Genomic DNA, 24,244 nt, shown 5'->3' with positions numbered 1-24,244 from the left:
ATTTTCTTGACCAGTCAGTCCTGACTGATACAAGTGGAGAAGACAGAGTGCCTTCTCACATGGACCAGATGGCCGTGAGGCAAATGGTACCATAAATGGTTATTTATCTAGGGTTTTAATAAATATGGGAGGGACATTAGCATATGATAGACCCTTTGGGACATTGCTCTGCTTAGCACTGGCTGGGGTGGCTTTCTGAGGCTCACCTGGTCCGAGGCACAGTGTCCACAGCTTCACGGGGTAAACACAGGCCTGAGCCCCAGGTCTAATTATTCAGCATGCTCCTTTCAGAGCAGTTCTGGATCCAAGCCTTGGGATCACCACACAGTTCCTCTGTTCTCATGGCAGTCCTATAGGCAACACTCTGATGGCATCCTCACTGAAGTCTCTGAGGGAAGGAGATGCTATCCACTGCGTGGAGCCATTGTTCAACTTGGTACTTCCTCACCACAGAGAGGCTTCTCCACAGAAACAGCAAATCCCTTAACAGCATATGCAGGTCTCACTCTCACTCTGTCTCTGTTTCTGTCTGTCTGTCTTTCTTTCTGTCACTCTCTCTCTCTTTGTGTGTCTGTTCTTTCTGTCTGTTACTCTCTGTGTCTGTTCTTTCTGTCTCTCTGTCACTCTGTGTGTGTGTGTGTGTGTGTATGACTGTACATGCGTGTGACTGTACATGTGTGGACAGGTCTCTGAGATCTACAGCTGTTGTTACCTTGATGGATCTATGACTCCAGAAAAACAACTGTGTCCCATGAATTATAGGAACACCCACGCTCCTGTCCATTGTCTCCTGGGAGTCAGTGACCCCATGAATTATAGAAACACCCACAGTCTTGTCCATTGTCTCTTGGGAGTCAGGTCACTGTGAAGTCTGATTGGCCTTGGGATCTCTCACTAAAATGAACTTCTACATCTGCCAGCTAGCTGGCAGCAGCCAGCCTCCCTGGACTACAAGGAACCACTCCTCTCTGGCCAGGCCTGTGCTTCCCCCTCTGTCTGACAAGTTTCTCCTCATGTCCAAGGTCAATTGCTAGGTACCACCCAAGATGCTATGTCCTTAAAACCTCTGACACCTTGGTTCTGGACTTGGGACTCTAAGCCACCCCTTCATGGTGTCCCAACCCTTCACTTCCAGGGCCATGCCTTTCTTTGATGGCCTGCTTCAGGATGCTAGCAACTGTTTGCAGTCCTCTCTGCTGCCCATCAGATATCAGCTGCAGCAGAAAGGGGCTAGGGTCTAGCTTCTCTTTGCTGTACCAAGCACCAAGCATGGTGTCTAGAACACAATAGGAGTCAACTAATGCTAGATGAAGGGATGGATACCAAAGACTGCCCTTTAACCTCTCAGCAGAGACTCTAGTGCTATCACAGTGAAGCTATGAATACCTTTGATCTTACTCTGTGGCCGTACACAGGCTTACCAGCTTTGAATTCTAGGAGACATCAGATAGCCCACACTTGTCTCTCTCTCTTTTTTTTAATAGATGCAGACTCATGTGCACACACCTGTGCAGCCATCCCTGCAGGTAAAGATAAAGAGTGTCTGAGATGTCAGCACACACCTACCAGCATTTCTCAGAAAGCGGTTCCGGTAATCCTTGATGACCCTGGTCATAGGGTTATAGAAGCCATCTCCACAGTCATAGAAGCCCAGGGGAATTCTTCTGGGTGGGTCCATGTTGGTGAGCTGAGAGATACCTTAAGAAGACACAAAAGACAATTAGTACATCAGCAAGGCCACTTGCAAACCCACTACTCAGATGTCACCGCAGGCTGATGTTCATGTAGCTGGCACCACTGTGGGACCAAATGCTCTTTTTGCAGGGCCAGGAGCAAAGTCAGCAGGAATGGTCCCAGGGAACTTTTGGAAAGGGGCTGTGCACAGGGCCTTGGGAACTGGACCCCTGCCTTCTCTGACCTCATCCTCATCCATTTCTTGGGCCACCACGATGAAGTTCTGAAGTCAGAGAAACCCTGAGGGAGGGAGTAGATTTAAGAGAGGGGTGCCCACCATGTGGGCAAAGGCCACAAGTGTGACCCCTTGACCATGCTCAGGAAACCTGGGAGAGGAACCTCGATGAGGGAGGGCTCTAGGAAAGGGTAAGCAGACCCCGACATCTGGACTTTCTCCCAAATGCCACAGTGGTACCACTCATTTTTTTTCTTGTGTGCTAGACATCTGGCTCCTTCTGTCTCAGTTAATCCCCAGAGCAGCTCATCTTACAGAGAAGAGAGCTCACATCAGAGGCCAAGTAACAGGCCCAATGCCAGCTAGCTAGGAAGCATCCTGGCTCTGGGACCTGGGTGTTAAGTGACACAGCAAGGAAGGAATGGGTCTGAGCCTGATTCGTAAGCCAGGGGTGCGGGACCCCCAAAGGGAAAGAAAATCATACAGACGTTTCAGGTCTTGTAATGTCATGGCTGGAGTAAAGGGGGATGCTGGAATTTCTCATGTTCTTTCTTTCCTTTCTTCCTTTCTTTCCTCCTTTCTTCCTTTCTTTCCTCCTTTCTTCCTTTTTCTTCCTTTCTTCCTTTCTTCCTTTCTTCCTTTCTTTCCTCCTTTCTTCCTTTCTTTCCTCCTTTCTTCCTTTTTCTTCCTTTCTTCCTTTCTTCCTTTCTTCTTCCTTTCTTCCTTTCTTCCTTTCTTCCTTTCTTTCCTCCTTTCTTCCTTTCTTTCCTCCTTTCTTCCTTTTTCTTCCTTTCTTCTTCCTTTCTTCCTTTCTTCCTTTCTTCCTTTCTTTCCTCCTTTCTTCCTTTCTTTCCTCCTTTCTTCCTTTTTCTTCCTTTCTTCCTTTCTTCCTTTCTTCCTTTCTTCTTCCTTTCTTCCTTTCTTTCTTTCTTCCTTTCTTTCGTTTTTCAAGATAGGGTTTCTCTGTATAGCCCTGGCTGTCCTGGAACTCACTCTGTAGACCAGGCTGGCCTCGAACTCAGAAATCCGCCTGCCTCTGCCTCCCGAGTGCTGGGATTAAAGGTGTGTGCTACCACGCCCGGCTCTCTCTTGTTCTTTTCATCTGAAGTCCTGAATTTCCCTTTCTCTGAGCAGCAAACAGAACGCCACGTGCTCCCCTCCCTACCGCCACGCTGTGCTTACAGGTCTGCATCCTGCAAGAGCAAACACCCCAATGTTCTCTAATTATACACTTGACCCCGACTCTAGCCAAACTGCATGTGCATTGGCAATGATTACTGAATGTCTTTCTATGCCAGAGGCTTTGAAGCCATTCTGTGGCTCAGACCTCATACCGGTTGCCATCTTAGAGATACATGCAGAAGTCAAAGTCACCCTTTAACCATCTCAATTTTCTACTCTGTGATGCACGGCAGAGGGAGAGTGATCAGAAAGGGCACCCTGAACAATCAAAGAGACAAGACAGGGACGAGAGGGAGCCACGGCCAAAACACAGCCCACAGAGGGCAAGTTCTACCAGTCTCCCCCCTCCATTCCCACTCTCTCTTGCTATAATGCTTACATATTTTTAGCATATCTGTCATGTGCCATGCACCTGACATCCATGCAGAGCACTGTTGTAGGTGCAAACTCTCTTATTGCTGATGGACTCCTAAGGCAGAAAACCACTGTCATGATTTAGTAGGGGAAGGCACAGAGAGATGGAGTCCCTTGGTCTCATTGTCCCGATCAGCTAGTGGGCCTGAGGTGTGAGGACTGGCTTCTGTGGCTCTCTGGGTCTACTGCATCCATCTTCTCCTTGAGAAGGTTCAGTGGGGACCAGGCACTTGTCTCTAGCACCCTTGCTATCCTTCTCTGTGTAGGTATGCTACCTGAGGGCTTCAGGCCATAGCAGATCTCGGTGTAGAATCTCCGGTCATAGCTGTCACAGTAGTGCCAGTGTTTGTCCTCATACTGCAGCCCATCATTGAAGGTGTACTTGCCCTGGGAGAAAAGAAGCACATGGGCATCAGAGGAAGCCAGAGTCAAAGCCTTTTTTTTTTTTTTTTTTTTTGCTTGTTACCAAGGGAATAGCTGGCTTCTCACAGCCAACAGGAAAGAAGGGACAGTTGTCACGTGGTCTTGGTTGTGTGGATTAGGGGAGTTAGAGACATAGCACTGAACCCTGTGCTTGAATCCAAAAGCATGGCGACTCTGCGTGGGGCTGGGCAGGCAACCTACTCTCTTGGCTCTCAGGTTTTTCCATTTATAGAATTAGGATGGTGACAGTGTCCCCCTAAAAGGGGTAGCTGGGAATTTGGTGAGATAGGTACATGCTAAGCTTAGCTGGGAGACATTCGTGTGTGTATGTGTGTGTGTCCCAAAGAGATTAGCATTTGAGTCAGTGGTCTGACTACAGAGACCACTCTGTCTGATCTGCTAAGGGCCTGAGCAGAACATGGGGCAGAAAAGGGACCACTGTGCTCTCTCAGTCATACTGGGATACCCGTTTCCTTCTGGCTTTGGACATCAGTACACCTGGCCTCTGCCTGGGGCTCGCCCCATCTCTTCTCTAGGGTCTCAGCCTTTCAGTTTGGACAAGAACTATAGTTCTGGCTTTCTCTGGGTCTCCACCTTGCAGAGAATGCAGCTTTCATTATCTCATGAGCCAAACTCTCATCATCTCTTTCCATATATCTGTCGGTGCTCTTCCATGAGTACTCTAACACACACAGAAGGAGCACTTACACAGGCTGTTGTTTTCCTATTATTATAGTTGTTGTTCAGACATGTGCATTCTGTTCTTGTTGCTTCAATCCTAAAGGAGTCTCAGGATATGAGAACTGTACCAGCCGAGGCATCAGGAAACATGGGTGGAAATTCCCACAGTACTATTTGTTCACTGTGTGACCTTGGGCCAGTCACATCCCTTTCCTGATGCTTCGATTCCCCAAGCTATAAAAGAAGCATCTCTTAACCTTTTTTTAGGCCATGAGTCAGGCCCAGCACACTCTCAGGAAGACTCACGAGAGTACAGATCATTTCCCATAGAAAAACCATAGTTTTATATCCAGAGGTTTTTCTGTAAGTCAGGGGGTTCCACTCACCCCAAGTTCTACTCATGACTCATAAACCTCATGATCAGAACCTTGGGATTAGATGATCTGATAGAGGTGGTGATAGTAAGAGTTGATACTGGGCTAGGAAATGGCTGCAAACACATTCCTTTCCCCTTATTTACCCTCAGCACCACTGTGGTAGGCTGAGCTATGCCATCTCACCCTACCCTCAAAAGCTGCCCACATCTGCTGGAACTTGTGAATGTGTTACCGTGCATAACTGGGAAAAAAAAAAAGAACTTTTCTAGAATCATCCAATGTGAGGGTCCTTACAGGAGAAAGGTAGACAGGAGAGAGGACAAGATGGCAGGAGCTGGGAGGAGGAGAAGCAACGTGGTGCTGTAAGCAGAGATTGGAGTGATTCCTGGTCATGAGCCAAGGCATGCAGACAGCTTCTTGGAGTTAGGGAAAAAATGTGAGGAAACAGATTCCCTGTCTGGAGTCTGCCTGCTGGCCCTGTTTAGACTTCCAGTCCTCAGAACCATAAGATGGTGAATGGAAGCTGATTTAAGATGTTAATTTAAGATGGGGCGGGCGTAACCATCGTGGCAGCCCTTGATAGCCAAGATGACTGCCCCTAGTTTAAGAATGAGGAGAATGAATTTCAAAGATGTAGAGTCAGTCATTGGACAAAGATTGGGCAGAATGAAACACGGGAAAAGGTAAGCACCAGGCAGGGAGGGGAAGGGGCTACAGCAGGGCCTCTTCCTGCCTGGGGACCTCCCTCAAGCCCCAGCTTGTCACCTTCACCACCAATCCCTTCTTCCAGATGGCGTCGAATCGGCTCCCACTGGGGAAGAACAGGGTCCCTTCTCCGTGGAACATGCCGTCCTTCATATCCCCGATGTATCTCGTCTCAGTAGGGAGGATGTACTCAGCGCTGCCCTCCATCCTGTAAGAACATGGGAAGTCACTGGCCTCTGCACCACAGCTGGGGGACACAGAGAGATGCTCACTCTCTCCATCCTCAGACGCATCGCTCCTCGGCATTCTGTCAGAGCTTTTGTGGTGCTTTCTTTTCATCAAAATCTCAAAAAGATGTTGTTTAAGATGGGACAGCCTGGGGCTGGAGAGATGGCTCAGTGGTTAAGAGCACTGACTGCTCTTCCAGAGGTCCTGAGTTCAATCCCCAGCAACCATATGGTTGCTCATAAGCATCTCTAATGGGATCTGATGTCCCCTTCTGGTGTGTCTGAAGACAGCGACAGTGTACTTATCTACATAAAATAAATAAATCTAAAAAAAAAAAAAAAAGGATGGGTGTGTGTGTGGGGCTGAAGAGATGGCTCAGCCGGTTAAGAGCACTGACTGCTCTTCCAGAGGTCCTGAGTTCAATCCCCAGCAACCATATGGTTGCTCATAAGCATCTCTAATGGGATCTGATGTCCCCTTCTGGTGTGTCTGAAGACAGCGACAGTGTACTTATCTACATAAAATAAATAAATCTAAAAAAAAAAAAAAAAGGATGGGTGTGTGTGTGGGGCTGAAGAGATGGCTCAGCCGGTTAAGAGCACTGACTGCTCTTCCAGAGGTCCTGAGTTCAATCCCCAGCAACCACATAGTGGCTCACAACCATCTGTAATGGGATCCGATGCCCTCTTCTGGTGTGTCTGAAGATAGCTACAGTGTACTCATCGTATATATCAAATAAATAAATAAAATCATTAAAAAAAAAAAGGATGGGACAACTTTTGGTCTGTCATCCTACCCTCTCTGAAGACTGTACTAGAGTTTATACTGTCCACTGAAATACCTCCTCGCTAGCATCAAAGCTACAGAGTTAATACTGTGAAAATACCAGCAGCCCAGGCAGCCGATTCTGTGTCTCCCGAGTCTGTTACGACCAGCCCAGCCTTGCCAATTAAGTCACAGTGGTCAGGTTTTAAAAAATTCCTTGTTCTGTCAAATGTTAGTTTGGGTGTGCTACACAAATCCTTCTGTGCCTTACCTTTTCTCATTTGGCAAATGGGAATCACTGTGGGTGTGTGTGGAAGATGCACAGTAGTGGCTGCTATAAAACGCGGGAGGTCTTAATTCATTCCCTGTGTTCTCACAGAACTCAACTCTGCAGTGCTTCAGAATAGAGAGAGAGACAGGGACTCAGTCTCTAGCCCATGCTGACCCGGAACTCATGTAGCTCAGACTGGCCTTGAGCCTGTGGCAGTCCTCCTGCCTCAGCCTCTCCAATGCTGGGATTATAGGTATAAGCTATTATACCATGTTTTCCATTTTTTATATTTAGATATGGTACAAGCAAATCATGGATTTTAAAGTTTGGCTAAAAACAGATTTTGAAGCATAGTTGACATGCACATACACATACTTAAAGTGTACAGTTTGTACATTTTGACACATATCCTGGAAACCACCCTCATGGTCAATATGATTAATATATCCACCACCACAGTTTATGCTTACTCTCTTTAATATTTTTTGTTTGTTCCCCCCATTCCTCATCCCTAGGCAAAAACTGACCAATTTTCATGAATTGATTTCCCATAATTTAATATAAAAAGTATCATATAATATATACTCCTTTTTTTGCTGGACACTTCTGATTCCTTTCATTCAATATAATTCTTTTAAGATCTACTCATGTTACTGTTATGTGAACATAACATTTTTCTTGATATGTACTATTCCAGTGAATGGATTTTCCACACTTGTTTGTCCTCTCACATGTTGGTGAATGTCTTGCTTGATTCTAGTTTTCAGTTATTACAGTTTCCGTTATATAAAGCTAAAAGGAGTACTCACAAGCACACCTCTGTGTGTGCATAGATTTTCATTTATCATGTTAATAACTAGAAATGAAATGGCTATCTTACTTTTTAGAAACTGCCAAGCTTTTCCAAAGTACTTGTCCAATTTTATATTCCCATCAGCAATGGGGAGTCTATATAAACCAAAGATTAGGTTTTAATTTACTCTACATATGAACGACAGCCAGTGGACAGTGGTGGCACACACCTTTAATCCCAGCACTTGGGAGGAAGAGGCAGGTAGATAACTGAGTTCAAGGCTAACCTGGTCTATAGAGTGAGTTCCAGGATAGCCAGGGCTCTTACACAAATCAAAACAAACCTAAAATCAAAACAAAAATTAAGAAGCACAGATGTTCGTGGGTTTTCCAGTCTCTGTGCCCAAGCCTAATCCTTCACCTCCACCTGACAAAACCTTCGCTGTAGGAACTTTTGCCTCGTGAGAAGAAATGATATGGTTTAGACACAAAGCTGGTTAGAAATCCTCGACTCCCTCACTTAGCTGTGTTGATTTGTTAAGTTCCACCATTTATTTGCAAGATCAGCCTGAATTGTCTCACTGTCATGAAAGGCATTGCACATCCAAGCATCTTTGCCACTTTCCAAAGGGTTAGACAAGGGTCTTGAGTCCTTTAAGGCTCCCTTTCATCCTTTAACCTTGAAGTTGAGATAATACCATCTCCCTTGCAAAGCTGACTGAAGATTTGGACAGCATCCCATTATATATATTACTGCCACTTTCTCTAGGAATCTGTCCCTGTGCTTGGCTAGACCACTACTTCTGCTTCCTCAAAACACCCTGCAGTTCCTCTAGCCTGTGCATACAGATCCTCCTTCATCTCTGCACCTCTACAGCCCCATGAAGTGCTTTATAGCCCAAACAACTATTGCTTATCTGTCCATTACCCCCCCCACCCCCGCCCCCTCGGCATCAGCCTCTCCAGCTCTAAAACATTTTCTGCTTTCTTCATCCAGAGCTGCTGGCAAGGCAAAGTGACCATCTCACATGTGCTCTGCCTCTCTTGACCACAGGGCTAACCTTGATTACTTGTCATAACTGTGTTACGCTTACCCGCCCCACTGTGTTTGCAGGGATTCTGACCAGGCTCAAATTCAAAATCTGGACACAGAGAAAAATCAGTATTTGCCGAATAGCCTTTTCTTTTCTTTTCTTTTCCTTTAATATTTATTAATTTATTATATATAAGTACACTGTAGTTGTCTTCAGATACCCCAGAAGAGGGTATCAGATCTCATTACAGATGGTTGTGAGCCACCATGTGGTTGTTGGGATTTGAACTCAGGACCTGCGGGAGAGCAGTCAGTGCTCTTAACCGCTGAGCCATCTCTCCAGCCCAGAATACCATTTTCTAGTTTTATTTGCCTGCATAATTTTTTAAATATTTATTTTTAATGTGTATGTTTTGTGTATGTATATAATGTGTACCATGTGCATGCCTGGTGCCCACAGAAGCCAGAAGAGGAACTTTGGTTACAAATGGTCATGGGTTGTGCAGGGGATACACGCGCGCGCTCGTACACATACACATATACACACACACACACACGAATGAATGAATGAATGAATCCTACCTATGCAGCTTATTAGGTATCTGTGCTTGAGCACTATAGTTGAACAAGTTTTTGAAAGCGTTTGGCTGAGGGTCCTTGGCGGAGGCTTAAAAACAGTTGTCTTTCACTAGCCTGAAAGAGTGGAGACATGGACGAATGGGGGCTTACCTCCCGTTTATGTATTCCCCGAAATACTGGCTCCCCGTGTACTGCATGTTAACAGCTAGTGTCTAACAGACACCAACTTCAGCTGGCTTGGCGTCACTATGACAACCAGGAGATGTGGGCGGAGACTAGATGAAGCCCCGCCCCTCGGGGCCGCTAGACTTCCTGGAATGGCGTACGCTTCGTCTCCCCCAGCGGCCCTAGAGCAGTGCGCTTGCGCGTCGCTGGAGACGCATGCGCAGATGGTACTGGGCAGTCTTGGACAGCCAAAGGGGACTTGAAGGAGACGGGCGATACAGCCGAGGGCACCTGGTCAGGGTCGCGGCTACCGCCGTCATGCCGGGGATAGTGGAGCTGCCAACTCTGGAAGAGCTGAAAGTGGAGGAGGTGAGGCTCTTCCTGAGGGCAGGCGGGAAGCCTGGGATTGCAGCTTTCAGGCGGGCCCAGGCTCGGTTCCGGCCTCTGCGACCTGCATGGTCACATCCCGCCTTGGCTCTAGCCATTCCTGTGCGCACTGCGACCGGCCTCTCCTCTTGTGAATCGGGTGATACTTCCCATTAGCATCACCTAGCCCCTTGCTTTCCCTCCCCGTGAGGCGAGCCTGCCTCCCCTTGGTGCTCACCTTCCCCTTCCAAGTCTGTCAAAATCTCGGTGCAGAGCAGGCCTGGGAGCCGCGGCAGCACACAGTGCGTGTTGGACAGTGAGTCTGGCATGGGCCAGGGTGTTTCGGTAATGGGACACAATTAAAGCATTTACTTCTTCGAGAGACATTTAAGTATTTGTTATGTGCACGTGCAATGGGAAGTAAGAGACAGTGCCCAGCTTTTATAGTTTATAGTTTTATAAGGAGACAGATAAAGAGGCTGTACAGCACAGTGCATGGCGCTGTGAAACGTGAAGTAAAAGTGGTGTGCTATTGTAACTATCACAAACATGATCACTCCATTTCTAAAGGCCAGGCTGCTAATTATTTGGAACACACAGTAAGGTAGGGTATAACTGGTTTCCCTTGTAGACCAGAAATAGGCCCCAAGAGTAGAAGCGATTTGCCCAAGGTCACATAGACAGTGTATGGAAGACTTGTAACAGGAACCCAGATCTTTTCTGAAACCCAGGCTGCTAAAGCTTTCAGCCAAAGTGCAACAGAGTGAGGAAGGACTTGTAGAACCGTGTTGTTGATGAAGCTGAGAGCTGTCTGATGTCAGCCTGCTGTTAGATTAGCGGTGCTGAGCCTCTAGAGAAGTCACTGACGAGGCTGGAACAGTTTGGACTTTATCCTGTGAGACAGAGGGAAAAGATGGCTGTGTTGTCATGGCAGGCACTGTGTTGAATGCTCTCCCATACTACTTCATGTAGGCTCTCAGAAACCTGTGAGGATGGCAACTTGGTATTTTCCTCAGATGAAGAAATTGTTAGCATATTTATATGAAAGTGACTTAAGGGTGAGAGAAGGGATTTTCCCATCAGCCAGTCTTTTATTCTTATCCCACCGTGAAACTGGTCAAACATGAGTTGACATATTTTGTTAGATGTTTAATTTGGCTCAGCAAACATTTCATGCAAAAGCATCCTAATAAATTTCTCTTTAAAGTTTGCACAACTGGGATATATAATTATGTAAATAACCAGAGTAGTAAAAGTTAAAACACACGATTAGTACTAACACATGAAAGACGGGCAAGCAGATTTGATGTTGGATCTGATGTCTAGGCCTTTCTTTGGCTTGGTCACTTTGAGTAGCTTTCAGCACTTGTAGACAAGGGGTTTTGCTCAAAGTGAGATGACTCTGGCTGTGCAGTGCTCTATGAGACTATAAGATGGGTAGACTAGCCACGTTAGGCTTAATGTAAAACATGGCGTTTGAAGGCTGGTACAAAGATGAAGTTGTGGGGGAGTCAGGGGCCTGAAAGGGGATCCCAAATGTAGTGAGTTGAGTTGCATCGAGAAAGCAGCACAGGCCCCCCTGTGAAGTCTGGTGAGAAGGGTGGGAGGACAGTTTGGGCCCAGAAATCCTTGAACAGCAGATAGGAAGCTCAGGTTTTACTCTGTACCTAAGCATGACTCCTTCTGGGGGCTGGCTTCTGAGTCGTCATACCAGCAGCGTGAAATAAGAACTGTCGTTTCAGAGAGTCACTTCAGCAGCTTGACAGAGACTAGACTGACAGCAGGTAAAGCAGGAAGACTAGCTCAGTGGCCATTGCAGAATAACCCTGGCAACTTGTAGCTGTGCTTCACAGAGGCAAAAGATAAGAACCTCCATCTGGAGCGAGTCCTACTTGCAGTGGACTACTAACTAACACAGGCAAAAGAGCTGAAGAATCAGGGTCAGGTTTGCAACATGACACAGACCCGGCGAGGCCAAGAGCAGCAGCCGCTTTGGGGAGCAGGTAAAATCTACCTTGGACTTCATTGACCAAGGAGTCACGTCACATCCCCAGGGAAAAACCATCCAGAAGCTTTGGGTTAAAAATTCCTCGGGTGTGTTGATAATTTAGAGTAAAAACTAATCAACAGCCAGTACTGATGCGCCTTTTATGGGTCAGGCACATCCTGTTCCATAGGTGAGGTCATTGGATCCTCAGGAGATCCTATGACATAAGTACATCATGCTCCATTTTACATAAATAAGGACGCAGGCCTGCCACAAGCTAAGTTCTATGACAAGTGGTGTGGACGTGACTTTTGGGAGCAAGGGCAGTACTGGCTTTGTCTGGCTCAGTCACACACACTTGCTATCCACGGAAGGCGGCACTGCAGAGCAGCTGTGGACGAGCTAATGAGGAAGGATGCTGAAGTTCTGTGTCCTGGAGACAGAGGATGCTGGGTAAATTTGAGAGGGGACTGTTGGGCTTCCTCAGTTATGAGGAAGCAGGTGAGAGGTCATGGTTACACCTCAAGTTTTCTGCTCCCTCGGTGATAGTGATGTTACGCCAAAGTCCTGGTGAGAGCCACAATTCTGATGGATGGCTGTCATGTCTCAAGTGAATCTGTCTATTTGCTGTCTAGGAATTGGCTCAGTGATTGTGTCTCATCTCTGGTTCCCTGTGACAACATGAATATACCTTTGTTTTTATAAGATTGCCATTTATGTAGCGAAACGAAGCAACTAATGCTGCAAGCTTTGGAGGGCTGCCATCTTGAGAATTTGAGTAACCAGAGTAAGCAGCCACTTAAGGATATTTTTGAGGCATCTGGCAAACAAGTAAAATGGTGCTCAGTTTTTTATTTGTAAAATTATTTTTAGGTTTATTTATTTTATGTGTATGAGTGTGTGTGCCCACATTTATGCCTGGTTCCCATATAAGCCGGAAGAAGGCATCAGATCCCATGGAGCTGAAGTTCCATGGTTGTGAGTCACCATGTAGGCGCTGAGAATTGCACCCAGGCCCTCTGGAAGAGCAGCCAGCGCTCTAAACCACTGAAAACTCAGTTAAAAATAAACAAAACTGTGAAGCAAGATTTGCACCACATGCTTGTAGCTCCAGCTCAGGAGGTTTAAGAATAGAGGTCAGCTTGACTGACCTACATAGTTCAAAGCCAGCCTGGGCTACTTGAGAGTGTCTCCAAAAACCAGAAACAAAACAAAAAGGTTAACTACCTTCTGTTTTCCCAGCTGGCTGTAGGTAATAAAATATAAACAAATATGTATCAAACCTAAATATACAGATTTACAGATTTGGGGTATAAATTTGTTAAGAGTTTTCATGGCAGATTTCTTTTGTATGTAAGTGTACTTTGCATTGACAGCCGCAACAGTACAGTGTGGGTTGGCAGTCCTGGACCTCGTTGTCTCCCTGTAGGGCAGCAGTTCTCAACCTGTGGGTTGCAACCCTTTTAGGGGTGAACTGATCTTTTCACAGGGGTCGCCTAGGACCATCAGAAAACACAGATTTTACGTTACAATTCACAACAGTAGCAACATTACAGTTATGAGGTACCAATGAAGATCCATCTCAGGATGAAGGTGATGTGTGAGGAACTATATTAAAGGGTTGCCGCATTGGGAAGGGTGAGAACCACTGCTGTAGGGTGGATCTCTCCTTTCCCCAGCATTTGTCTTCTTAGTAACTTAATGGGTATGAAGTGCATAAAAATAAGACTACAGACTTTTCTCATGTTAAAGTTCTCCATTTTTTAAAAGTTCAGTTCAGTAGTGTGTTGAAGTATGGTAGTCTGACAGGCTGGGTTTTAACAAACCTGCAAATGTTCTCTGTTACCTTTCTCAGTTGGTTAGGAATCTGAAAGTTCCCTAGTGGAGAAGACAGCAATTGCAAAGAAAAAGCATACTAGATCAGAAAGATGCACCCTGAACAGAACTGTCAGACAGCCCATGCCCAGATGCCAGCAGTAAATACCCCATCCTGCCTTTTACAGAAGTTCCCAGTGGCAGAGCTGGTCATCGGTGTCCACCTGCAGGCTGTACTAGAGCAGAAAGATAGAAACATTAGAAGAGAGACAGAGTAGCCAGAATGACTTTGAGAAGTGAGAATAAAGATGAGTTCTCCCAGATAGCAGAGTGCTCTGTCCCTTTCTGGTAATTGAAACATTGTGGCTTTGGCATAGACTTAGACTGTAGAGCAGGGAGCTGGGCCCTGGACTCTGCAGTTCCTTGTGGTCCAGCTACCTACAACTGCTCTGTGATGCTTCTCAAAGTGCTGGACAGTGAGCAAGGGAGTCTGACATGGTCACAGTGCTGAGTTAGCATCAATATGGGCAGATTCTAGGACCTTATTCTTAGTAGTAATTTGCCAGGTTATGAACTCCTCCTTTGTCTCTGCCTTCCTGACTCTATGATTCCCCAGCCTTGTGTTTCAGGTGGCCTTGTGTGACATTGCATTCCTGGAGAGGAGCGTTAGCAACATGACAGTTGTTTTAAGCAAAATTCTGTAGCGTCTCTGTCTTCATCTCTAAGAGGAAAGGGGGATGTTTCTGGAAGACAATGGGAGAGCTGTGATACTTAAGCACTTGATTGTAAAGAATCCTAACAACCCATGTCTCACTGTCTGAGGGGAGCCTCTGTGTGTGGCCTTAGTGTGTGACTGCCTCTCACCTTGCTTTCCCAGGTGAAAGTCAGCTCAGCCGTGCTTAAAGCTGCCGCCCATCACTATGGGGCTCAGTGTGATAAAACCAATAAGGAGTTTATGCTGTGCCGCTGGGAAGAGAAGGACCCAAGGCGCTGCCTGAAGGAGGGCAAGCTGGTCAACGGCTGTGCGCTGAACTTCTTCAGGTAAGAGTCAGTCGCCTGAAGGCAGTGCTTGCGTGAGATAACATCAAGGTATCCTGAAATATTCTAAATGCATATTCTAAAATGAGGAAGTGACTTCTGGCTAATTAAGTAGAATTATAAGTGTGCAGGTTTTGAAATCAGATAGACCAAGTTCAGTAACCTCCACGAATGTCAGTTTTCAGCTGTGGATGGTGTCTGTCCTCTGCAGTATTGCAGTAGATATTTTGGAAAGGTGTGTACAGCTGTCTCAGCCCAGAGCTTGTTGACAGACAGTGGACGGTCGTGATGATTAAGAAAGCATTGAGTCTGGTTTTCAGTTGGGCCACTGTGCTCACTGCTTAAGTATAAGCCCAGGTGTGTAATTAGCTGCCCAGTGTTGATGGGACATGGGGATATGGTCTTGTGATCCTGGTGCTCAAGTGGCAGAGACACGAGGCTCAGCAAGGGCAGCCATGGCTAGGCATGGGGAGTTTGGGCTCCAGGAGATGCTGTCTCAAAAAACATTTGGTTTGATTCAGCCAGCCTAGAACTCACTGTGCAGGCCTGGAACCACAGCTCTGCTTCAGCTCACAAGTGCCGGACCTACAGTGTGCACCACCTCATCAGCCTCAGAAAAATGGTTTTAGACCTCTGTTATAATAAAAAGGGCAGAACTCAACTCAGAGTTAACTGAAGTCCAGAAGTAGTGATGGTGTCAGGCAGGGCTGGATTCAAGGGTCTAAATGATGGCAGAACTATGTGATTCCTTCTTCCTCTTCTCTGCACGACTCTTGGCTCAGCATTTCCCTGTTGACCTTACTTTTAAATAGTCTTTCCCTTTGCTATAGCCCAAATGGCCAGGAGCCACTTTAAGCTGCATGCCTCATTGCTAACCCTGAGAATATTACTGCCCCATGGCTGTAGGCAGAGTCCCCACACAGCCGATTACTCTGGAGCCGATTATACTGTCCGTGGACTTTAAACATAAGTGTTTGAGCCCTTGGGAGATAAGTGCGCTGATTGATCAGGCCTGCAGTGAGATGCAGTCTTTGCTGCACCCAAGCGACATCACTGCCAGGCAGGGAGGGGCTGTTTCTCAAAGGACGAGCAGGGGGATGTCACTAAAGAATGAGACTGACTGTAGGCTGCCACAGCCCACAGATGCCACTACAGTGGCATTAGAGGGAGGAACCAATAGCAGCTTAATAGCTGCCTTTCTTCTTTCTTGCCTGGGCTCTCTGTCTACATGCAAAGAAACTTTTGTGATTATAATTATAGTGTGTGTATTTTTTAACTGATTTTCACTTGAAATTATTGAACAAATTCTTTTGAACTATGTTTTTATTAACTATATAGTAATTCATTACTATAGTGTTCACTCTTGTGACAGTGAACATACATCTCCGCTGTTTGGTCTTTGTTTTCTTATTTCTTTCTATTTTATTTATTTATTTATGAATGAATGAGGCAGGGTTTCCAAGGTAGCCTGGCTGGCCCAGACTTTGCTATGTAGATCATCAGGGTGGCCTTGAACTCAAAGATGTCTGCCTGCCTCTGTCTCCCAAGTGCTGGGATTAAAGTTGTATGCCACTACATCTAGCTTTTTACCATGTAATTAATTCCTCGGTATACATTTTTTAGTGTGTGTGTGTGTGTGTGTGTGCATGTGTGTGTTTATCTGTTTATGGCCTTGGTCATTAGTTTTGGCTTCTGAACTTTTATTGCTATATATATTTTTTTAAAAAATTAATGATTAAAAATGTTTTTCACTATGTGTGGGTGCTTTGACTGATGATATGTCTATGTTCATGCATGCCTAGTGCTGCGGGCAGGGTCAGAAGAGGGCATCAGATCCCCTAGAACTGGAGTTACAAACAGTTGTGAACTGCCCTGTGAATGCTGGGAACCGAATCCATTCCTTGGCAAGAGACACAAATGTTCCTAACTGCCAAGCCATCTCACATGCCACAATGCAGCTGTAGAGGGTCAGACACTGGTGGTTTTTTGTTTGTTTGTTTGTTTTGTTTTGTTTTGTTTGGATCAACTTATTCTGCCCTCAGTACTGATGGTATGCATAGGATTTAAATATTTAATAGATAGGGGATGGTGTTTCGTATTGCTTGAATTTATTTCGATTTGATTGCTAGCAAGGTTGAATATATCTTTATTTGCAGGAATAAAAATGATTTTCTAAGAGAATATTGGCAAAGCACTTTCCTGAGATGCAGAGATGGAGTGCTTTAGGTGGGAAATGAGAACTCCTTGGTCCTAAGCCCCCACTCCCCAAGGGAAGAAGCCCTTGGGGCTGGAACCAAGCATTAGATCAGGGTCTGCAGGTATGGCGAGCAGAGGCCAGGCAGGACTTCCCACTACACGGTAGAGGGGTGTGCATGTGACACAAGGTGCTGGGTCACATTGATAAGTCCTAGGATGGAAACTCTTGTGACAGTAAGGCAGGCATGGAAAGTAGGCTTTTGCTGTGAGCTTAGACTCTCTGAAAGTCAGCCTGAGACCTTTTAAAGAAGGGCCATGTGTAGAAGGTCCTCAGGTTCTAGAATAAGGCAGGAAGCATGTTCAGCCTTTAGTCCATTGGCAGAAATATATTTTGAATTTTTTCCACTGCCTCCAATATGGCTTTTACATAAAACTGTGCTCTTTTGTGCTTGTCTAGCAAGCATAAGGCCCTGGGTTCGGTCCTCAGGGGCTTTGGGTGGGGTATATAAAATAGTGGTACTCTTCCTTGAATTTCTGTCTGTAGCCCAGGCTGGCCTCAAATTCACTTTGTAGCTAAGGCTTGAACTCCTTGTCTTCTACCTTCCACATGCTGGGATTATAGTCCTGTGCCCCACACCAAGTCTCCTTAGCTGTGTGTGTTATTTGTGTGTCTCTCTGTGAACACGTGAGTGTCTTGTGTCCACATTCATGCAGAAGCTTGAGGTTCATATCAGGAATCTTTATTCTTTGAGGCAGGGTCTTTGACTTAGCAGCATGGCTAGTGTCACTGACCAGCTTGCTCTAGGATTTCCTGTCCCCTCCTTCAGAGGATGGGATTACAGTGGGCTGCCAGGGCAACTTGGATCCCTATCCCAGCCCTGTAACTTGTGTGGCCAGTGCTTTAACCACTAGCTGTCTCCCCAGCTTCCTCCAGCTGCTTTTGATAGTCCAGAGTGAGTTCTTTGCTGCCCAGCTTCCTAGCAGCACCCAGCTCTTCTGCATAGAGAGGACTCTGTTTCTGGCCAGTACAGTAGTGAACTAACCCAGAGCTCTGGAGTGTGGGCCCCAGGAGTGTCTTCCAGCTGGTTAATGTGTTCACTTCTGAGGGTCTGTCACCTCTGGCCTCTTGTCAGCATGCCAGGCTCTGACAACTTCCTTTTTTGCTGGGTTTGCTAAGCTGAGTTGTCAGGAAGACGCAGGCTCCAGGTGAGTTCTCTTGAGTAAAATGACAATGTCTTAGACCATAATCTTTTATTTTTGCTGGGTAAAAAAGAGGCTTGTTCCTCAGAAATCTTTTTTTTTTTTAATTACAAACCTTATATAGAAGTTAGGCTTCATTATGACATTTTTAAAACGAAATTTGTTTTTGTTGTTTTTCTTTTGGTCTTTATAATCCTGCCTCTCCTGTGTGTCCACTCCAGTGTCAGCCTTTATGTGTCCATGTCATACGTGCCCCTTTGTACCCCAACACATCCCTTGATCCCTTCTCGTGGTATCTTGTCCTAGTCTGTATCCACTCTTCCAGACCTTTACTTTTTATGCATACATTATGACCTGCTATCCTGCTGTGCCAACTCGATACTATACAAACATACATGCATTAAAAGTCTGAATTCACATGAGATATGACAGAGGACCAGCAGTTTGTATCAGACAGTGCTACCTTGTTTAATATGACACTTTCCAGTTCTATTTTTCTGCAGATTTCTTATTTCTTAAATGCTAAGTAAGCCAAGAATGGTGGCACACACCTTTAATCTCAGCAGGCAGATCTCTTGAGTTCAAGGCTAGCCTGGTGTACACAGGGAGTTCCAGGACAGGCAGGCCTACACAGACTCTAATGACAAACCAAAAATAATAAAATCTGAGTGAAAATTCCATTGTGTACATGTGCCACAGTCTCATTATCCAGTATTCTGTTGATGGCGATCTAGGGTGATTCTATTTCCTTGCTTTTGTGAACAAACAGCCGTAGACACAAGTGATCTCTGCGGTATGCCATAAAGTCCTTTGGGTGCAGCCTGGGAGTGGTGCAGATGGGTCAGATGGTGTTCTGGTTTTAGGTTTTTGAGATCCTGTACACTCATTTCTGCAGTGATTACACTGGTTAAAATCTCAGCAGGGGGAAGGGCTCCTTCTCCACCGTCTCAGCATTTGTTGTCACTTTCACTGGAAGGTGGTGTGTGACCTAAGAATGTTCATTTGACATCTCTGCCTGTGGCTATCTCTGTTTTGTGAGGAGCTATCCCTAACCTCCAACCCTCCTTTCCAGGCAGATAAAGAGTCACTGTGCGGAGCCTTTCACAGAGTACTGGACTTGCCTTGATTACTCCAACATGCAGCTGTTTCGTCACTGCCGCCAGCAGCAGGCAAAGTTTGACCAGTGTGTGCTGGACAAACTGGGCTGGGTGAGGCCGGACCTGGGGCAGTTGTCTAAGGTAAGGTTTCTGCTGGGCCTTGCTCTGGTCTGGGGCTGGGGTTGGACAGAGGGGACAGGCTATGACCAAGGCAGAAGGTTGTCTGAAAGGGGTCCCTCTGAGGATAGAGAGAGTGTGAGTTGTCCCTATTCACCAGACAAAGGAGGACGTGGCATGTTCTAACAGGTATTCATCTGCTTTGGGTTCACTAGCTAATAGGGAGTAGAGTTGCATAACATGTCAGTGAGGTCCCATCAGGTGAATTCACTGAGGTCGTAGGGTCAGGGTGTGTCAGACTTCTGAAACACCAAGAATTTAAAAGCCCCTGCTCAGGGTGCCGAGCCTGCCCTCCCTTTCCTGTGTTGGTTATTTTGGTGATGGCTCTGCTGTGGGTTGAAGTTGTAGAGGAGGCCTGTACTGGTGTCTGTACACTGTGCTCTTTGTGACTGTGCCCTTAGCACAGTAGCATCTAAGTGTTGATTCTCCTAAGCCTGCCCCACCCCACCCTCATCCACTGTTGCCTTCCTGGAGAGTTCTTGCTGAGCTGCACGTTTCTGGGAGGGATGCGTCTACGTGGGCCTTTGAAGATAGTTCATCCTGTGAAATTGAAGAATTTAGAGCCAAAGCTCTGTCTTCACTGTAGGGATGAACTGTGTGGGAAAGGAAAATGCTTCATTTAAACTTTAAAGACCTGTAGGGACTCCCACCTCCCTGAGCTGAGTGCCTTGCTATGTAGCTCTGTGTCAGCATGCAGCCAAAGAAGCTCTACCCACACTGGCCTGACAGCTCCTGCTGCTGTAGCTCAGGAAGGGCAAGCTGGGTAGACACAGTCGCTCTGAACCTTGCTCCACAGGCTCCTGTGGAATCTCAACTATCCCACTTCCATCCAGCCCTGTCTACAAACAGGGCTGAGGATCCTTGCTGTCCTGGAAGAGCTGTGCCCGAGAGCCTATGTGAGCCTGCATAGCACCAGACAGACACACAGGCTGTTCAGCTCTGTTCCCTTCTCTTTGGGGCTAGCGCCCATGAACAGTTGTCACCAATAGAGTGGTAGCATAGCTTTGTTTTTCAATCTGACACTTTTTTTTTTTTAATTCAGACATTCTTTTGCTAAAACTAAAAAAATTACTTTAAATAGTGGCCAACCAAAGTTGAAAGTAATAGGACTTACACACTTAACCAATAAAACTGCCTTTTCTTGTTTCTTCCTCACCACAGGGGAAGTGTAAGTCAGGCTATCAAAGCAGTATTTATTCTTGAGTCTTTTTATATGGACATTTTTTACCCCTACCCCCAGGTTTCCATATTAGTTGCCTCAAATATGTATTTCTTGACATGTTTTATCAATTTTAATTGTACTCCACCCATTGTTCAGTCTCCCTCTAGAAAGAGAGCAGAGAGAGGCCTAACCTATGCTTCATTCTCTGATTCTGTGTGGCCCACTTGCCTCTCCCGCTGACATCTCGCCCTTCCCTAGGCAGAGTTAACTCCTGCTCCCACTCAGCAACCTGACCACAGAGAATGTGATCAGGGACCTCCGAGTTCATCCTGGGAACCCCATTTTACACATGGCCGCTTCATCAAGTAGGCTGTCCTAGGACTTCCCTTAGGAGTGGCCCTGGGGTGCTCCTGTCCTTTTTCTTTTGGATGCACCACAGAAGAGCATGTCGCTTTGTTCTCCCCGCAGGCAGTTGTCCAGGGTTCCTGCTTACTTTATGTTCAAGAACATTTCTTAGAAGCAAAGAATGACAGTTTTCTAGATTGATTTTATAAATACCTTGAGTGAAGTGTTTGGAACTACTCTGTCAAGCAACAGGAACCCTGAGTGACCTCCAGTTACAGCAGGGGACAGAGACCTGCACTCAGACCTTGGGCTCTGGCCAGTTACTCAGCCTCCTGTGAGCTGGATGTAACCTGCACACAAAGGGTTATAGTAACTGTGAACCTGAGAGATCTGGGCACAGAAACAGACAGACCTAGCCTCTCATGCATACAGACGGCTAGAGTTGGTACCATTAGAGTTAAAAGCCAGAAAATGCTTAGTGACTGTGGCCCACTTAAACTTACAAAGGATAATTTCTGAACTAGAGGTAATGCAGAGTGGTACAGCATTTACCTAGCATGTACGAGGCCCTGAGTCTGGTCCCCAAAATACAGAAAATTCAAAAATTACAAACAACTTGTGATAGCTTCCCACTTGAGATTCTGGTGGCCAGCCGTTGGAGTGGCAGTTGTAGACTCTTTGCATCTTCCTCTCAGCTGCAGTTTGGAACCTACCATCTACATTGGCCTGCTGACACAGCTCTGAGTTCTTCTGTTCCAGCTATCAGGCCTGGCTTCCCTGCCTTCTAGCCTGCATGTAGTGATTGGTTGCTTCCCTGTAACAGTGGCACCTGTTGCCATCAGGTTAAATTGAAGCACCTTTGCATAGCATTGCATAGTGTATCACCCAGCCCTGTGCCCTAGCTGTATGTGGCATTTATAAGCACGGATCTGACATTGTGTCCTAGCAAGGTGGCCTTAGTGAACATCTGTGGAATCTCCTGGTGGGGGCTGGGAAGAGTGAGCAGACAGCAGGCTCAGCATCTCAGCATCAGTGCTGACAACAGCAGGGTTTGGTCAGCATACAGTCTGCTCTGGGTTGACTTCTCTAGACCTTCTCTCTGTCTTCTTTGCCTCTGCTCTCTCGGTCTTCCCCTTAACCGTCCCAGCTGGCTCCCAGTTCTCTTCAGAAATAGTCTAGGCCCCAGCCTTCACTGTGAGTGATTTGTGCAGGGTCCACCCTTCTCTGTTGTCATTGGGCAGCAGGCAGCAGGGTAGCCGGGTCTTGGTTGATAGCTCCTCCATCTTGCTCACTAACCAGTGAGTGAGTCCCAGAGGATATCTTGTCCCTGCTGTTCCCTCAGCTCCTACCATATAGAGGGTCAGAAAGTCGGCTTTTAGACGTTCACTCGCATTCAATATAGCTAGATACATCTTCCCGGGCTTTGAAGCTGAGGAATGGTTGAGGCAGCAGGAGCAGAAAGGGGGCCCCCAGCAGTCTCAGGATTACTACTGTTAAAGAGTCCCTTTGAACCCTGACTCTCTTCTTCACCCTTCCCAGGTCACCAAAGTGAAAACAGATCGCCCTTTGCCAGAGAATCCTTATCACTCAAGAGCAAGGCCAGAGCCCAACCCTGTGATTGAAGGGGATCTGAAACCTGCCAAGCATGGCTCCCGCTTTTTTTTCTGGACCATGTAGAGATGGGTCGACGGTCCACACTTGGTCACCTCAGTCATGCGCCCAGACGACAGACGACGAAAACACCCGTGCCGATCTCGTGTTCTTTCCTGGATCACAGACATTAACAAAAAAGTTAATTTATGTGACTTGGCAGTTATTCTATACATTTCCTGTCCATTAAAAATTTTAAAGGAAACAGTTGTGTTTTATTATGCTCTATGTAACCTTTTAGCCTTTAAAGATGACTTCCCCTTGTTCTTTCTTGTGCCCCTGACTGTCCCACTTGCTTTGTCCTGTGGAGGACCAGCCACTGTGGCAGGAGACCCACATTCCCATATGGAAAAATGAATGAAGGAGACTTTTCTACCTGAAGCAGCATTTCAGGGTGTTTTGCATACAGTGCAAAGCCTCAGGTCTCTCTTCTCCTCCAGCAATCCAAGCTTATAGATTTCACTAAAAGTCATTCCAGAGAAATGTTCAAGATAGAGCAACGAAAGGTCTGAGCCTGTGACTCGGGCTCGGGAGGGGTTGCTGGCTGAGCCTTAGGCAGTGTTTCTTGAAGCTCCTTAAAGAACCTCACTTCCACCGTTTCCCCTCCATAGCCCATCGTCCGGGTGTTATAACCCAGATGTTTTTCCTGATAGACGAGGGGGAGGGGGAGGCTGAACTCCCAGCTCCAAAGCCAGGAAGTTGGAGGTCTGAGTGTCAGTTCCAACCTTGGGTGTGTTCCTTAACCTCTTGTGAGAGGTTGAGTTTGAGGACAAACCAAAGGGTACAAGCTTATCTACCTCCTGGGCAGGTTAGAGCCCCGGTGTTTATAAAGCTCCTTGGTTCAAAGCACCGTTCCCCCAAGTCCCTTCACCCCATCTAGTTCCCTCTCATCCACTTGGCCATTTCCTTTACAGCTGGCTGAGTCACTGCGCGTTCTGATTGTGGTGTTACATTGCCACATAAGACTGTAAGTCATCTGAGCCTACTGGGCTTTGAGCTTCTCTGCAGAACTGTGAGAAGAAGAGATTTGGACAAGTGTCTCCTTCAGTGCATTTGGAGGGAGCGAGGCTTTAAGGGGCAGGGGCTGCTGTCTAAAGGATCTGAGGCCAGTTCAAGGGAAAAGACTAATGGTTAGCCATACTGCTCACCCTACCACTGAGAGCATTTGCAGTGAAGTTCACACTTGGTCCACACAAGATCCTTGCTAGCATCTGTCTTAGACGTTCAACTCTTGAGTAAGTCCTTGAGGTTTTAAAAAAGCTGAGGCGAAGTCTGTTAACGTCTTGGTGGCCAAGTAATTGGAAGCCAGCTTCAGTACCTGAAGTTGGTCATGGTCACAGATTGACAGGTATATGGCGTGCCGCCTGCCACATTTTACTTCCTCAGTTCCCTCCCAGAGGAAGCTGGGTCTGTCTTTTTTTTTTTTTTTTTTTTTTTGGTTTTTCGAGACAAGGTTTCTCTGTGTAGCCCTGGCTGTCCTGGGACTCATTCTGTAGACCAGGCTGGCCTCGAACTCAGAGATCCACCTGCCTCTGCCTCCTGAGTGCTGGGACTAAAGGAGTGTGCCACCACGCCCGGCTGGGTCTGTCTTAAATAACTCGTAGTTCTTACCCAGCTAGCACTTGCATTATGCCGAGTGATTACCACGTGTCCACTACTTTGTATTCAGAGCTATTTGTAAGGGATA

At 46.5% G+C, this 24,244-nt stretch overlaps 2 protein-coding genes across 2 annotated transcripts in view; one reads left to right on the top strand and one right to left on the bottom strand.

The window, feature by feature from the left end:
- The window catches only part of Morn5 (MORN repeat containing 5), a 30,976-nt gene extending 21,315 nt beyond the window's left edge, over window positions 1-9,661 (bottom strand). Inside the window, exons 1-4 of the mRNA XM_021152771.2 lie at window positions 9,510-9,661; window positions 5,752-5,899; window positions 3,781-3,892; window positions 1,567-1,698 (exon numbers count right to left, since the gene is read on the bottom strand). Of these exons, the coding sequence (XP_021008430.1) occupies window positions 1,567-1,698; window positions 3,781-3,892; window positions 5,752-5,899; window positions 9,510-9,556 (439 nt within the window). The 5' untranslated portion in view covers window positions 9,557-9,661. The remainder of the gene's footprint in view (window positions 1-1,566; window positions 1,699-3,780; window positions 3,893-5,751; window positions 5,900-9,509) is intronic.
- Window positions 9,662-9,711: 50 nt separating this feature from the next.
- On the top strand, window positions 9,712-22,762 carry Ndufa8 (NADH:ubiquinone oxidoreductase subunit A8). Its single transcript, XM_021152770.2, has 4 exons — window positions 9,712-9,893; window positions 14,570-14,733; window positions 19,199-19,364; window positions 22,447-22,762. The coding sequence occupies exons 1-4, from the start codon at window positions 9,741-9,743 to the stop codon at window positions 22,582-22,584; spliced, it is 621 nt and encodes a 206-aa protein (XP_021008429.1). The 5' UTR covers window positions 9,712-9,740; the 3' UTR covers window positions 22,585-22,762.
- Window positions 22,763-24,244: the final 1,482 nt, after the last annotated feature.

Source organism: Mus caroli, chromosome 2, assembly GCF_900094665.2.
Source record: "Mus caroli chromosome 2, CAROLI_EIJ_v1.1, whole genome shotgun sequence".
Taxonomy (NCBI): domain Eukaryota; kingdom Metazoa; phylum Chordata; class Mammalia; order Rodentia; family Muridae; genus Mus; species Mus caroli.
Note: the sequence above shows the minus strand (reverse complement) of the source record. Positions and strands in the feature narration are given on the sequence as shown.

Excerpts from the sequence above, each read along its gene's own strand:
- Ndufa8 (XM_021152770.2), top strand. The coding sequence starts at position 9,741 with ATGCGCAGATGGTACTGGGCAGTCTTGGACAGCCAAAGGGGACTTGAA. Across the intron at positions 9,894-14,569 it reads AAGAGCTGAAAGTGGAGGAG|GTGAAAGTCAGCTCAGCCGT; the intron begins GTGAGGCTCTTC and ends TTGCTTTCCCAG. Across the intron at positions 14,734-19,198 it reads TGTGCGCTGAACTTCTTCAG|GCAGATAAAGAGTCACTGTG; the intron begins GTAAGAGTCAGT and ends CCTCCTTTCCAG.